General features: G+C 42.4%; 1 protein-coding gene across 2 annotated transcripts in view; it reads left to right on the top strand.

Annotated features, from left to right (window-relative positions):
• Positions 1-15,157, top strand: part of ARID5B (AT-rich interaction domain 5B) — a 261,009-nt gene that overhangs the window by 213,121 nt on the left and 32,731 nt on the right. For both annotated transcript variants that reach the window (XM_015410813.1, XM_015410812.1), the window contains one exon: positions 2,857-2,909. In XM_015410813.1, coding sequence (XP_015266299.1) covers positions 2,857-2,909 — 53 coding nt within the window. The remainder of the gene's footprint in view (positions 1-2,856; positions 2,910-15,157) is intronic.

The raw sequence follows: 15,157 nt of genomic DNA, 5'->3' as shown, positions 1-15,157 counted from the left end.
AATAATGAGCCCTAGTCACTGGGAAAACACCCATAATTTATGTCATATTGTGGAGGCAATTCATGCAGGCAGTTCATGGGAATCTTTTCTACTAGGTTGTAGAATATGGGCTTGGCAAGGCAATTGGAAGGGAGAGAAAAATGCAGGTGAACCTGTTTTCATTGCATTCTTCAGACAGCTCATTACAGATCACCATAAAAGTGTTTTGAGGACTGGCGCCTTTCCCCATGCATTTGTAATTTAGATTTTATAAGGCAATCTAATTAAAGTAAAGCACAGACATATACAAAATAAAAAAATTAAATCATGATCATAACTGAGGACTTAGAGACACTCTCTCATACACCCAGATACAATAATGTCTTTGAAATGAATATACCGTACATTATTTCCATCACAGAAATTGCAGTTGCCAACAAATGACTTCCAAATTGTGTGAAAGGACTGAATTATCATGTTTTCCTATCATGTGTGTACAAGAGATCCATGTTTCCCATATATGTGATGAGCCAAGCTTTTAGTCAGCCATTCTGATACGTGCTTGAGAGTTGGCAATTCAAAACTCTGTAGGCATCCTAGACTTAGTAATGTCATTCACATTCACTTCATTAGACATTCATTTCAACATCCAGAGAAATGGTTTCAAACAGTGGTGGCTTATGGTCATTTTCCCTGCCACCCTGAGCAGAGTCAAAGCCTCCTAAATCAACTAAATTCAGTGGACTTAGAAGGGTGTAACTCTGCTAAGGATTGCACTGGTAATCTTTTGCACATTCTTGTCATCTTGAACATTTTTGCTTCCATGAGTATAAGTGTGCAGTTTTTCTAAATAGAGGATTGGAAATCTCAAGAATCTGATAGAGGCACCAAGTCCTATTCTTGAATGTCAAAAGCTGTGGTAGAAAGGCAACCGTAACACAACTCAGTTTCCTTTTTTCAATTTCCACTTGTCCAAGCTGTGTGGGTAGCCAAGAACTACTTTGGCCAGACCTACCCAAATGATACCTTCAAGCTAGGCAATATCACAGTAATGTTATGTTCCTTTGAGCTTTTCAAAATTTCTGGCATTTTTAATTGGATGGGCTCGCTCAGTGGTTTTTATATTCTGTTCCTAGAGGACTGTGGTGTTCTCTGAAAGTGTATCAGGTTAATCAGTGAGAAGACTGATGAACCATGGTAGAGAGTGCTTTCCTTCGATGACTACTTTTCCACCCATTATTGAACTTCTTCAGAAAATACACCATGGTGGTGTATTTTAGGGTGAGGTCCTACAGCACCTTAGGTGAAATAAATATATGCTTAAACCCCAGTTTCTCTGTCATCCACAGAGGTCTCAAAGCTCAGGGACTTGTCAGAAGACATTGGTATGTGAAGGTCCCTGTAGATATAAACTTTGAATGGCACCAGCTGACTGATGGGCTTCAGAAAGCAGGTTCCTTAAATTTTCAGCAATGCATTTGCATAATTTCCCCAGCCAACTGTTTGGCCTATCAGTAATTCATTATGAAGGGCCAAAATCCAGAAGGCCAGGGGTGGAAGTACATATAACCAGAGGTCATTTCGGGGGGGATTGCAGTTCCCCCGGGTGAGGTACGGGGGGCGGGGCACATGATGAAGCCCCGCTCCCTGCTTCCGGCCGCCCCGCTTCCGGCCCTCATTCAGCCAGGAGGAGGCAGGAGAAGAGGGAGGGTAAGTTGCTTCCTCCCTGCCTCTCCCTACCCCTGCCTGCCTGGGGCCAGGGAGGGCCTTCGCGGGGCTTCCTTGCACTCCCGCTGGCCTTGCAGGTCCACCGCCGGGCCCCTCATGGGGCTGGGCAGTGGAGCTGCAAGGCCGGCTTGGCCTTATGACACACTTCCGGTGATGTCAGGGGGTGTGGCCTTATGACACATTTCCGGTGATGTCAGGGGGTGTGGCATATGCTAATGAGTTCCCCTAGCTCTTTTTCTACAAAACGACCCCTGCATATAACAATTGTCCATTTCTGCCTCTGGTTGTGGTCACCCATGCCCATGCTCTGTGCACAATTAATTGTGAGAAACAGGCTTCCATATGTGCATGCAGAGCCAGCCTGACCATGCTGGCAACTTGTCTGTCTGCTTTGAGGTGTGGAAATATTTTTAATGGCACCTGTAAAGCGGTGTGGCTTCCAATAAGTGCATGCCAGTATCCCATCCAGTGGCACAGGGATTGCTGCCTGGCAGCACTTGAACTGGCGATTGCCACACCGACCCTTCTCTCTCTCTCAATGAAGGCTGCTTGTGTGAAGAAGATAGCTGCTCCTCATGTAGAAGCCCGTTTCTTCATGCAGAATAGGATCTCTGGATCCCAGCCAAAGTCTCTTATCTGAGAGGCAGTAAATAGTTGTTTAATCAATGACTGTTTTGTATGTACTCCAGTTTACTGTCGCATTAACCAGATCACATTCCAAAAAGAGTACTCTTTGTAATTATAACTAATATGCTATATTTATATAGGAACATGTAAAAGTTTCATTTTTAAAAAAATAAATGAAATGCTGTTTATTTACTTTTCAGGGATGTCAGTTTAAGCTCTGTAATCCTCTCCCTTATACCTGTAGCTATAGTCTAACAGAATGTTTCCCTTGTGATTGCTTTTTTTTTAAAAAAAGGAAGGATATATACATACACACACATATGTTTTGAAAGCCTGTGTTTGTTCTTTGAATGATGTAAATGTTATTTTCAGAGTGTGAGTTTTTTCTAAACTTTTTTTTTGTGGATGTGATCATTATCTTTTTGCTTCATTGTAAAAGAAAAAAAACTGTTTGATTTGCATTTCTTTGAAATAAGCTGGTTAATGCAATGCTTATCTAAATACTTATTGTCCCTCTAACAGTTAACCTTTGGACTATGTTTCAAGCTGCTCAAAAACTGGGAGGATATGAAACAGTAAGTGTTTAAGTAACTTAAATGGAAAAATCGCAATCTTACTTTTCCTGTTTTGTTTTGCTTTTTTAAAATACATGCTCGCAGATGAAACAGTCATGTAGGACACACATACACACACACCGTGCAGGCTTATTTGGCCTTTCTTTTTGGAAACAGCTCCAATTAGTTCCAGGTTTGGCAAAACTGTAAACTTGTAAAAAAACCCAAAAAACAAAAAAAAAACCAACCCAAAATGTCTGAGTGGAAAACATGTGCAACTCTTCCCTGTCAAGGAAATTGGTTGGGTCTGTAATTTTTTCCCATGTTGAGAAAGGGTTATTCTTGTACAACAAGCCAAGATTGCATAAAACAAAATTTCACTTGGCACAGCCCCTGACATCTGTTCATGTTGAATACGGGAAATGTATTAAATGCTTTCAAAAGTAATCAGCATTGTCCATTAAGGAATAGCATGGTGCTGTATCTTTTTCTCTGGTTTGAATGCTCAAAGATCTTTATTACGCAAGGGTCACTGCCACATAAACAGGAAGTTATACAAAATATAAAGTGGGGGGGGGGAGAAACATTCTGATGGTTTCTATCAGCTAACCATATCTGACACGGCCACTTTATTTTTAGCTCACGGGGAAATTTGATGGTTGTGGATTTTACAGCATGTATTCCAAACCAATAAAATATTGGAGCAACAAACTGTGATTAAGATCTTGAAATGAGAAGAAAGGTCTGCATTAATGTGGCACATGGAGATGGCATCTGTAATAAATCCCATTTGACATAAGACAATAGTCAGTGGAGATACTTTCTTTGCCCATGATGGTCAGATTAAGTTGTGTGTTTCCTGCCACAGATGAATGCAAGAAATATATGTAGATATATGGTTGTTTGTTTGTTACTTTAATCATCAAGTATAAATCTAGACTACATCCGTCCTAGAATGACTAAAGCTAATTTGACTTCAGCAAAATGTAATCACATTGGTAATGGTCTCATATAAGTTTATTTTTCTAATACCCATGCCGTTAAATGATGCAAATGTGGTTGATATTGTTGTGATGATTAAGGAAATAGTGATTATGTGCAAGTATTTTTTAGCTTATCCTTTAGTGGACGGCCATTTGTATGCTTGCCTGGGGTTGCCAACCTCCAGGCAGGGCCTGGAGTTTCCCCAAATTATGGCTGAATTAGGAGTTCCCTTCCCTCCCCAAACTCTGCCCTCTCCAAACTCCGCCCCTAACTCTCCAGGAATTTCCCTACCCGGTTTTGGCAACGACACTAAGCTCAGTAAGCTGAATCAAATGAGCTGTGAACAGAATAAGATCCAAAAATGGAACTTCTCCCTTTCTCCTGCACCCCTCAAGAAGCTGCTCATAAGGGTTTGGAGGGAGTTTTGCAGACTGAGTGGGATCACTCTCAGGGGCTACAGATCCAGAGGAAATGATCAGAAAACACCGCTTCCATCTTTAATGAGCTCTTCTGCAAGTGAAGCAAGAGTTCATGAAAATATGAGGTGGGATTTCTGCTGATTCCCTGTTTGCGCTGCGGCTTCCTGATACTATGTCCAGCTGTCCCCCAGCCATCAAGAGCCATTGGGGCTGCAAGGGGAAGAACATACCTGGGAACCAGACCTTTAGCTCAGGAGAGTTACAGTTAAAATTTGAGAGGCAACTGATAGATCACAACAAACTAAAGAAAACGCACAGTGCGATCCAAAGCAAAGTTACATCTTTCTAAGTCCATTGAAGTCAGAAGGTTTTGAAAGGTGTAACTCTGTTAATTATGGCTTTGTTAACTGTGGTTTGCTCTGATGCTTGAATTGACAAGCTATAGTCACAGCCATAATTTCACCCCCAGGAGCTGTTGTATTATCAGAGGGATTACATTAATGAAAACTGAGACAATGGAAAATTACAACAGAATAGCTGATCTAAATAATGGTTTGCCTGCTGTTTGGACACTCAAACCATGATTTGGCTTGACGTCTGAGCTAAGTCACTGTGATCAAATTTGTTTGTGAGACTAATTTAAATATAAACTATTTTTTCTGTTTTAATTGTAATTGGTTTGTATACTGTTGGATTTTATCTTTTGATGCTTTAGTCACTACTTTGAATAGCTCATAAGAAAAGTTTACAAGGAATTACGCAAATGGAGGAGAGCACTCAAACAAGTTCCTTAAGTTGATGGCCAAATGTTAAAATGTTTTTTTATGTCTCACTTAAACTTGAGTCCATATAGCAAGCAAAGTTCTTCTAGATCTCACTGAAAGTACCTTCCAGAGTAGACATAGTTTTTGTTATCTGCAATTAGCATGAAACAGAATTTCATAAGGATGAGGTGTGCCATCAGTGTGGTAACTTAATATTTAAAACAATACACAAATATTTAAAACAATGCACAAATTTGCTGCTGCTTAGAACACTGCAGCTTCTGGACCTAATTGGTTTTACTGATTAAAAAACTTAAAAAGTTGTGCCTGAAAGTGAATACTTTTTTTTGCAGCCAGCTCCCAGTGTACTGTAAATGAATACTTAGGCTTTCCATAGCTGTATTGAGACTTTAATCAAGGTGAAATAGTTGATGTCTGTGTGCTTTCCCCTCCCCCCCTCCAGGCCCTTTCTTTCCACCCTCCCCTCCCCCCAGCCATACTTTATCAAGCAAACAAACTGGATGATTGGTCTACTTTAACCCAAAAGATCAGGAGTTATTTTCTTTGAATAGAGGACAGTACTGTGTCCCCCCCCCCCCTCGTTACCTCTGTTCTCAATTTAGGTTTTTCTTCTCTGGGAGCTGTATTATCTTTGTAAAACGAACATTGCTTTCTTCAATTTTTCTGTTAATGGCAAAGAATGGAAATAGAATAAAGTTTTACTGATTTTGAAAACAAAATAAGAGAAATAAAAGTTTATATGTTTTTTTTAAAGATTTTTTGGCCAAGCAGAAACCTCTAGACTTGCCTTGATTTTCATTTTAGATGGAATTTGATGATAGTTCTATCTTTAAGTAAATAAGGAATTTCTGTGTGATTGGTTGGAATATGAGTACTGTCTTTTATTTCACATACGGTAGGAATGCTCTTGCAAAAATTAATAAACGAATCCTCATACTTTTACTTGGAAATGTGTTTCGCTGACAAATGGAATTTTATTACTAGAAGTTACTTTTCAACTGCTGTTTTACAGACAGACACATTCAAAAAGAGAGAACACTTATGCATGGTGCTTTGGGTTATCTGCATTTTAGAGACAACATGCCCCCACTGACCATATTGAGTCACTTTTTTTTGCTGCTGCTGATATCAGGGTTAGACTTGCTCAGCAAGAAGAACATGTGAAGATCTATTATTTCTCAAATCAAACTTGAAATCAAGGGGCATGTGTTGCTAAAGTATTCTATCTCTGTGCCTGTTCCCATATTCTTCACCCAATCTCTGCCCTAACCCTCAAAGCCATCTCTCACTGGTGGTAGCCATAATAGTAGGCATGGACACCAAGATCTCTTCCTAAGGAACTACCAATACAATCCTAAGCAGAGTTATACCCTTCTAGGTATAGAAGGTAAACTGTGTGTATCCAAGAAAATATTTTTAATTAATATGTTCGTTTTAAAAGGCATCTTGTTAAGCAGAGCTTCTTCCTGAAATGTTGAAGAGTTGCTATTAGAGTTATGCATAACCTCACTCGCTAACATTTTGTGGCTGGCTCTGCCTCCTGTGCCAGTCATTTTGTGGTAGCACCACCACCCTGGGTCAGAATCCCAAAGGTGCCTGCACCCTGAAAAAGGTTGGGGACTCCTGGGGTACATATAGAGTTCCTTCGGTCCCAGCACAAATGTTGAGCAAGTGGCATGAGTGGGATGCATGTCCGCAGTACATCTCTTGGATGTACAAGTGACTGGGATCCAGCAGTAGAGACTCTGGCCCCTTTCAAACAGCCTTTGTAATCTGTTTTAGCTGCTGGTTGCTAGTGGGGTTTTTGTGTCATTTCAGATGCGGCCATTTTAATGGATTTTCTTTACCTTTTTAAACAAAGTCACTGGTGTCACAAGCAATGTTCCCTCTAAGCTGTGGAGTCTTGCGAGCAAAAATTCTATTTTGTGAGCTACTGGCATTAAAGTTGTGAGCGAGCAATTTGGTTACTGCATAGATTAGTCTCCTCTGGAGCCATCCTTCCTGAGCTAAGACAAAAATATGTGAGCAGGAGGCTAAAGAACTGTGAGCTAGCTCACACTAACTCAGCTTAGAGGGAACACTGGTCACAAGTGGTACGATGGTTTAAAAAGATGGAGGTTCTGTGGCTGGAGGGAGGGGCCTACGGGCTTGGGTTCAGCTTACCAGCCCTTGATGGGACACCACTGACACTGGTGCAATCCTTCAGGAGCTTGGGTATGATCCTGGATACCTCCCTTAGTATGGAGACCCAGGTCGCACATACCAGGCTGGCATTTTTCCATCTGCGCCAAGCCTGGCAGCTGGCCCCTTTCCTGTTGCACTCTGACCTAGCCATAGTAATCCATGTGACAGTCACCTCCAGGCTAGACTACTGTAACTCACTCTACACTGGCCTACCCTTGAGACTGACCCGGAAGCTCCAACTGATCCAGAATGTGGCAGCGCGCATCCTAACAGGAACATAATAGACTGCGCATATTCAACCTGTGCTGCGCCAGCTGCACTGGCTTCCAGTGGAGCACCGAGTCAAGTTCAAGATTCTGGTTTTTAAGGCCTTGAGCGGTCTGCCACTTGGTTTAATTATTGTATACTGCTGGATATGGTTTTTCTGTTTTTATGGTTTTAGAACTTTTGTACATCACCTGGAGCCCCACAATTGTGGGGATTAGGCGATTAATAAATGTAATGTAATAAAGAAATAAGTTTGCAAAATGGGGTTGGGCTGAGCTGATTTTTTAAACATCTTTCTTCCATTTTCAGGTGGTATTTGCACTTCTGAATTTCTGTAGTGTAGTGATTAGAATGTCTGTGGTTCTTCTGAAAGTGCCACTTCTCCACCGCCAGTTTTGCAGCGCATTCTATTTCGGCCTTTTTATTTTTGAACGGTCTAACTTTTGTGCTATGGTGCTAGACCAATATAGCAATTCAGTGCTATGTTGCCAGCTTTCAGATGACAGCTGCAAGTGCTGAATTGCAAAAAAGGCAGGGGGAAAGTGACATGGTTTGAAATGGGCAGAGGACTTCAGATATGGCTCATTAATGGATTTCAGGCTCTTCCACATTCTTATTTTCATTGCTTTTGTGCCTCTATTGCTTTGGGGGGGGGGGATTTCCTCCACATGTTTTGCTCCCTCTAGTGGTCGATTTGATATTACATCTCTGTATGTCCAGCATATCTCCTTGTAGATTTAAACTGTAGGTTTTTATGCCAGACATACAGCAATGTAATATTGAATACACCACTAGAGGGAACAAAACGTGGTAAAGATGCACAAACAAAGAAAATGAGAATGCAGAAAAGCCCTTAAATATGCTTTCTGAAGCCTCCAGCCCTTGGTTGTTTTACAAAGAATCACCTAGGCAATGGAGAACAAACAGTTTAAAATGACAATGTGAAAGGGGTCTTTGATTAAGATATCATATTAGCACGTGCTACTTGGGACTGAAGTACAGAGGGTAATGTCTGAATTTTGTTTTCGTTGCTGCTTACTTGTGCTTGAGAACCAAAATCTTCTGTAGCATCTTTTTTTACCAAGTTCTTCAGTAGATGGAAAGCTATTTGGAAGTACTGGATTTTGGAACCATGTACAAGTCAGGGTACTGGCCACAGAACTCTAGCTAAACTTAGGGAGACTAAAGAATTTCTATTATTCATTCAGTATTTCCTGTCATATAATAACATAAATGTGTGAAACTTCTGTTGTTCCATCAAAAGAAGTAGGCTGTGATTTATGATTTCTGCCCCAGGCAATAATAGTTGCCCAACTATGGGAGTTGAGCTGAGGAAGAGTGAGGTCATCTCTGGTTTGACCAATTAACTTGTACATGTGGACTCACTCTTCAAATGAATGAGTGCATTACAGACTTGAAAGAAAGGCAAAAACAGAGGCATTTTGTTGTTGTTGTCTTCAGTTGGTCGTCTCCTTGTTCTTCAAACTTTGCATGTGTCAGATTGGGAAATCTAAGCGTAGAAAACCCCTTTCTGAAGATTCAAAATAAATGGCTTGTTTCCCTCTGAGGCAACGATTAATCAGCATTCTGGAAGGAACAGTGCCAGAGTTCCCCCCCCCCTTTCATGTTGGATTCAAAACTAGGATTCTGAGTGTCATTCATAATTTAAAATCAAGGGAATCAGTCAGTGATTGTGCTCAAAGTAATTTGCATTGACTGTAGTGTTCTTCTGTATTGCAGACACCAGCTCATTGCTTGATCTTTATATATATACTGTTAGCTCAGGTCCACTTTTCAATGTGATAGCAGTTCTTCAGTGGGGTACAAAGTTATACCTGTAGTTTGTAAGCTTGTACAGAGCTTTGAGGAAGAGCTTGAATACAAGAACTGCTTTGCTGAACCAAGTTCCATCTAGTCCACTATTCTGTTTAGGGATCTGCAAGAAAAAAAATCACTATTTTTCAGATTCAGGTATATCAGACTCGAAAAATATCTGTAAATACCGAATTTCCTGAGTACCAATACCGGCATAGTATTCAGACTCGGGAAATATTCCGTATTTCTGAATGTATTTGGGTCTATTATACACATGGGGGGGGAGAGCAAAAAGGCACATTTAAATGTCTTCTCTTCCTTCCCCGAGCCGCCCAGCCACTTCCACTGGTCAGATTCACTTCCCACGGGTCAGCTATTAGGTTTAGGCCATTTAAACCTAACAGCTGACTAGCAGAGGGAAGTGAAACTGATCAGTGGAAGTGGCAGGGCAGCTGGGGGGAGGAACGAAGAGAGAGAAGGCATGTCTAAATGCCTTCCCTTTCCTTCCCCAGCCTCCCTGTCACAGCAGGGCCATTAAACTGGTCAATCAGTTTCACTTCCCTCTGCTTCCAAGTGCCTGGAAGACATTTCTGGCTGGAAAGCATTTTCAGCCATTTAACCCCTCTGTTTCGCCACCCCCGCTTCCTCCCTGCCATTTCAGCCTGACAGCGGGCAGGCCCACCGTTAGGCTGAAATGCTTGCCAGCCATTAAATTGGTCAGTTTCACTCCCCTCTGCTTGACTGGTGGCTATGCCTGTCAGCTGATAGGTTTAAATGGCTGGCAGCTGGGTTTTGGTATAGCTTAATGAACCTGAATAAAAGCTGAATAAAATCACCTTTTTCTGGGCTGAGCTATATTGTGAGCTGAATACAGATGGCTTACATGATACCGGAAATATACTGATAAGGTATTTTTTGGGTATGTATTTACCTCAGTTTATGCCAAGTGCACACCCCTAACTCTCTTTCTCTAAAGCAGCCAATCAAATATATATGGAAGCTCAAAAGCAGAGCATGAAGATGACATGTTCTGTCATTATGTGTCTCTTCCCTGCCTTTGGAGCAGATTGAGCTGATCAAATGAGTGGTAGGGGTAAAGAAATTGTCTGTAGCAAGTTTGAAGAAAGGGGGCAGAACTTTAGCTTGTTATTTGGTTCTGACTTTGCATATCTTAAATGTCATAATGTTACACTTTAATTTGCTGTTAAGTCCCTGTCTATAAGTTTGGAGCTTACCTCCCATTCCAGTGTATTTGAAAAAGTGTTCCTTGCACACGAAAGCTCATACCTTGAATAAACCTTTGTTGGTCTTAAAGGTGCCGCTGGACTCTAAAGGTTTCAAAAGGGACTGTGCAGGTCACTTCTGTACTACTCCTTGCTAGGTTGACACAGTTGAATAGAACAGTTGCTGCCCCAAACCTTGCATTAGTTGGTACCTCACTTAACTGGCCCTCCATCCCAAAAAGCAGCCTCGTGGGAAGCTGTGGTCTGGACCCGCCCTTAAGCAGCCACAGAATAGGAACTGGTTACGGAGATCACATCGGCAAACAAAGAAGACTTTTTAAAGTTTCAAGTAACTCTGAAATATAATTTCCCCTCTTTCATTATAAAAATAAGACCCCAGTTTATTTCTTGCAACCTGTTGCTTCCATGGCCATCCCCCCCCCCCCCCCCGGTATTCAAAGCTCGTCACATCCACTATCTCAATATTCCTCTAAGGTATTAATTATCCCTCTGTTGCAGAGGAAGAGCTGAGGCTGTTAAGCTGTGGCTTGCTAAGACCATATAATGAATTCAAGGCTGAAATGTGAACTAGGGGCTTCCCAGCTCACCTGTCTGAACACATTAGACCAGTTCTTATTAGTTCTAAATAATGTGTTTAAGACTAGGGAATGCAGGCAACTGAAATGAAGTCTATAGTTATTTGGTGGTCTGCTGTGTAGCTAATAACATAAATCCATTTATTTGTGAGTAGGTCATCTTTAATGTGCAGCAAATTTGGAAAACGCAACAGTGGCCACAGGATTGGAAAAGGTTAGTATACATTCCAATCCCAAAGAAGGGCAATGCCAAGGAATTTTCAAGCCACCCCCCAATTGCACTCATATCACACGCTAGCAAGGTCATGCTCAAGATCCTACAAGCTAGGCTTCAACAGTACGTGGATAGAGAACTGCCAGAAGTACAAGCTGGGTTTCGAAGAGGTAGAGGAACTAGAGATCAAATTGCCAACATTCGCTGGATTATGGAGAAAGCAAGAGAGTACCAGAAAAATATCTACTTCTGCTTCATTGACTATGCTAAAGCTTTTGACTGTGTGGATCACAACAAACTATGGCAGGTCCTTAAAGAGATGGGAGTACCAGACCACCTCACATGTCTCTTGAGAAACCTGTATAAGGGCCAAGAAGCGACAGTTAGAACCGGATATGGAACAACTGATTGGTTCAGCATAGGAAAAGGAGTACGACAAGGATGTATATTGTCGCCTTGCTTATTTAATATATATGCAGAGTACATCATGCGAAATGCTGGCCTGGATGAATCACAAGCGGGAATTAAGATTGCTGGGGAAAAGATCAACAACCTCAGATATGCAGACGATACCACTCTAATGGCAGAAAGTGAAGAGGACCTTAAGAGCCTCTTGCTCAGGGTAAAAGAGGAGAGCGCAAAAGTGGGCTTGAAGCTCAACATCAAAAAAACTAAGATCATGGCATCCGGCCCCATCACTCCTTGGCAAATAGAAGGGGAAGTCGTGGAAGTAGTGACAGACTTCACGTTCCTGGGATCCCAGATCACCGCAGACTGTGACTGCAGCCATGAAATTAAAAGACGCCTGCTCCTTGGGAGGAAAGCGATGGTGAACCTAAACAGCATGATAAAAAGTAGAGACATCACCCTGCCAACAAAAATACGCATGGTCCAAGCAATGGTATTCCCAGTAGTCATGTATGGCTGCGAGAGTTGGACTATAAGGAAGGCCGAGCGCCGAAGAATAGATTCTTTTGAACTATGGTGCTGGAGAAGACTCTTGAGAGTCCCTTGGACTGCAAGAAGATCAAATCAGTCAATCCTAAAAGAAGTCAACCCTGACTGTTCCCTGGAAGGCCAGATAATGAAACTGAAGCTCAAATACTTTGGCCACCCAATGAGAAGGGAGCACTCACTGGAGAAGACCCTGATGCTGGGAAAGATTGGAGGTCAAAGAAGACGGGGACAGCAAAGGATGAGATGGTTAGACAGTGTCATAGATGCAACAAACATGAAATTGAGCAAACTTCAGAGGACGGCGGAAGACAGGAAGGCCTGGCGTAATCTGGTCCATGGGGTCGCGAAGAGTCGGACTCGACTGTGCGACTGAACAACAACAACATCTTTAATTTAGAAGCACACAAATCTGTATGCAAAGATGACCATAGAAACTTGGCATATATGAGTACAAAACCAGTTTATATTTAGCACAGATGATATAAATATGTACATATGATGGCTTGGATCCTGCTGGGAATTTGTTTATTTAAAACATTTTACGCCGCCTTTCCACCCAATCAGGATATACAAGGCAGCAAACTATCTAAATATCTAAATAGTTAACAATACAGTTAAAATTATAAAACTCCATTCAATTAAAAACATATAAATACACAGCACTAGAAGAAGGACCAGTAACATTATTGGGGTATGCCAGACAAAACAAAAACAAAAGACCTGCTGGCCAAAGACACCAGTAGTGCAAGACAGATGAATCTCCCTATGGAGGGAGTTCCAAAGTTTTTGTGCCACAGCAGAGAAGGCCCTTTCTCAGGTCACCACCCATCTAGCTTCAGATGGCAGGGGCAACCAAAGTAGGGCCTCCAAGGATGACAGGAGTAAATGGGTAGGTTCGTATGGGAGAAGGCGGTCCTTAAGGTATATTGGTCCCAGGCCTTAAAGGTCAATACCAGCACCCTGAACTGAGCCAGGAAGCAAATGGAAGCCAGTGTAGGTGGAGCAAGACTTCAGTGATATGGTCCCTATGACCCACTCCAGTCAAAACTCTGGGCACAGCATTCTGTATCAACTCTAGGTTCTAGACAGTCTTCCAGGCACGTAATGTACATTAAAGTAATCTAGTGTAGATATAACCAGGGCATGCACCACAGTGGCAAGATCTTTTCTGCCCAGGAAGGGCTGCAACTGGCTCACCAGCCAAAGCTGGTGAAAGGCACTCCTGCTCACCACTGCCACCTGTTTATTCAACAGGAAGGCCAGCTCCAGGAACACCCCCAAGCTATGAACCTCCTTTAGGGGGAGTGCAGCCCCATCCAGAACGGGACAGCCCATTTCCTGGGTCAGACCTGCCTCCCACCTGTACCCCACCATTTTGTTAGGATTAAATTCCAGCTAGTTAGCCCTCATCCATGCCAAAACTGCCTCTGGACATCTGTTCACAGTTTCCACAACCTTCTTTGGATCTGCTGATAGTACAAGATTGAAATGAATGTCATCTGCACATTGGTGACAGCTCAGCCCATATCTGGATGACGTCTCCCAGAGGCTTTACATAGATGTTGAAAAGCAACATCATTTGTTTCCGTCAGTAAAGCATGACTTTCTCTCCTACTCCTTCCACTGAACAATCAGTTTTGTTAAAATAAGAAAAGTAAAATGTTATACTGTCCTAATACCCCTTCATTTCACTGAGATGCCCCTTTATTTGTGTGGGCATGCATTTGGCCAGTATTGTGCCGCTTGCACTGGCCACCGATTGAGTACCAGGTCCATTTCAAGGTGTTGGTACTAACCTTCAAAGCCATTTTCGGCCTGGGACCAACATATCTGAAGGACTGTCTCTTCCCATATGTGCCCCAAAGAGCCTTGCGCTCAGAGGACCAACATTTACTGGTTACCCCCGGCCCAAAGGACATCCATTTAGCCTCGACCAGGGCCAGGGCTTTTTCTGCCCTGGCTCCAGCCTTGTGGAATCAGATCCCACTGGAGATCAGGGCCCTGCGTCGGGACCTTTTATCATTCCGCAGGGCCTGCAAAACAGAGCTGTTCCACCAGGCCTTCAGTTGAAGCAGCAGGCGTCCACCTCAGTTGGCCTCCCTGCTTTAGACCCAACCTGCTGAAAGGGCCCATCTGATTTCACCTTGTGGCCCCAACAGATTTATATTCGTGCAACCAATTTTATTGTCTTTTGTTTTTATTTTGGTGTAGTGGTTAATTGCGCGGACTCTAATCTGGGAGAACCGGGTTTGATTCCCCACTCCTCCACTTGCACTTGCTGGATGACCTTGGGCAAGCCATAATTCTGGCACCACTGTCCTTGAAAAAGAGCAGCTTCTGTCAGAGCTCTCTCAGCCCCACCTACCTCACAGGGTGTCTGTTGTGGGGAGGGGAAGGGGAAGGAGTTTGTAAGCTACTCTGAGACTCCCTTGGGTAGTGAAGGGTGGGGTATAAATCCAATCTCTTCTTCTTCTTCTTCTTACTGTGATTTTATTTGACTCGATTTGTTTTGATCTGCCCTGAGCCCGTTTGCAGAAGGCAGAATAAAACCCCCAAAATAAATAAATATATAAATAAATAAGCTTCTTACAAAATTGGTCTAGTTTTAATATGACATGAAGAAGCCCATTCAAGAAAAGCAAAGTTTAAAAGTAACCCAGTAAGTAGGAACTTGAACCTGATGATGACACCTGGTTTTTGGCCCCTGTGTGACACAGAGTGTTGGACTGGATGGGCCACTGGCCTGATCCAACAGGGCTTCTCTTATGTTCTTAACTTTGTTTGTTCTTTAACTCAATAAATCCCAACATGTTTCAGAAATAATA

Source organism: Gekko japonicus, unplaced genomic scaffold (genome assembly GCF_001447785.1).
Source record: "Gekko japonicus isolate JY-2015 unplaced genomic scaffold, Gekko_japonicus_V1.1 scaffold42, whole genome shotgun sequence".
Lineage (NCBI taxonomy): Eukaryota > Metazoa > Chordata > Lepidosauria > Squamata > Gekkonidae > Gekko > Gekko japonicus.
Note: the sequence above shows the minus strand (reverse complement) of the source record. Positions and strands in the feature narration are given on the sequence as shown.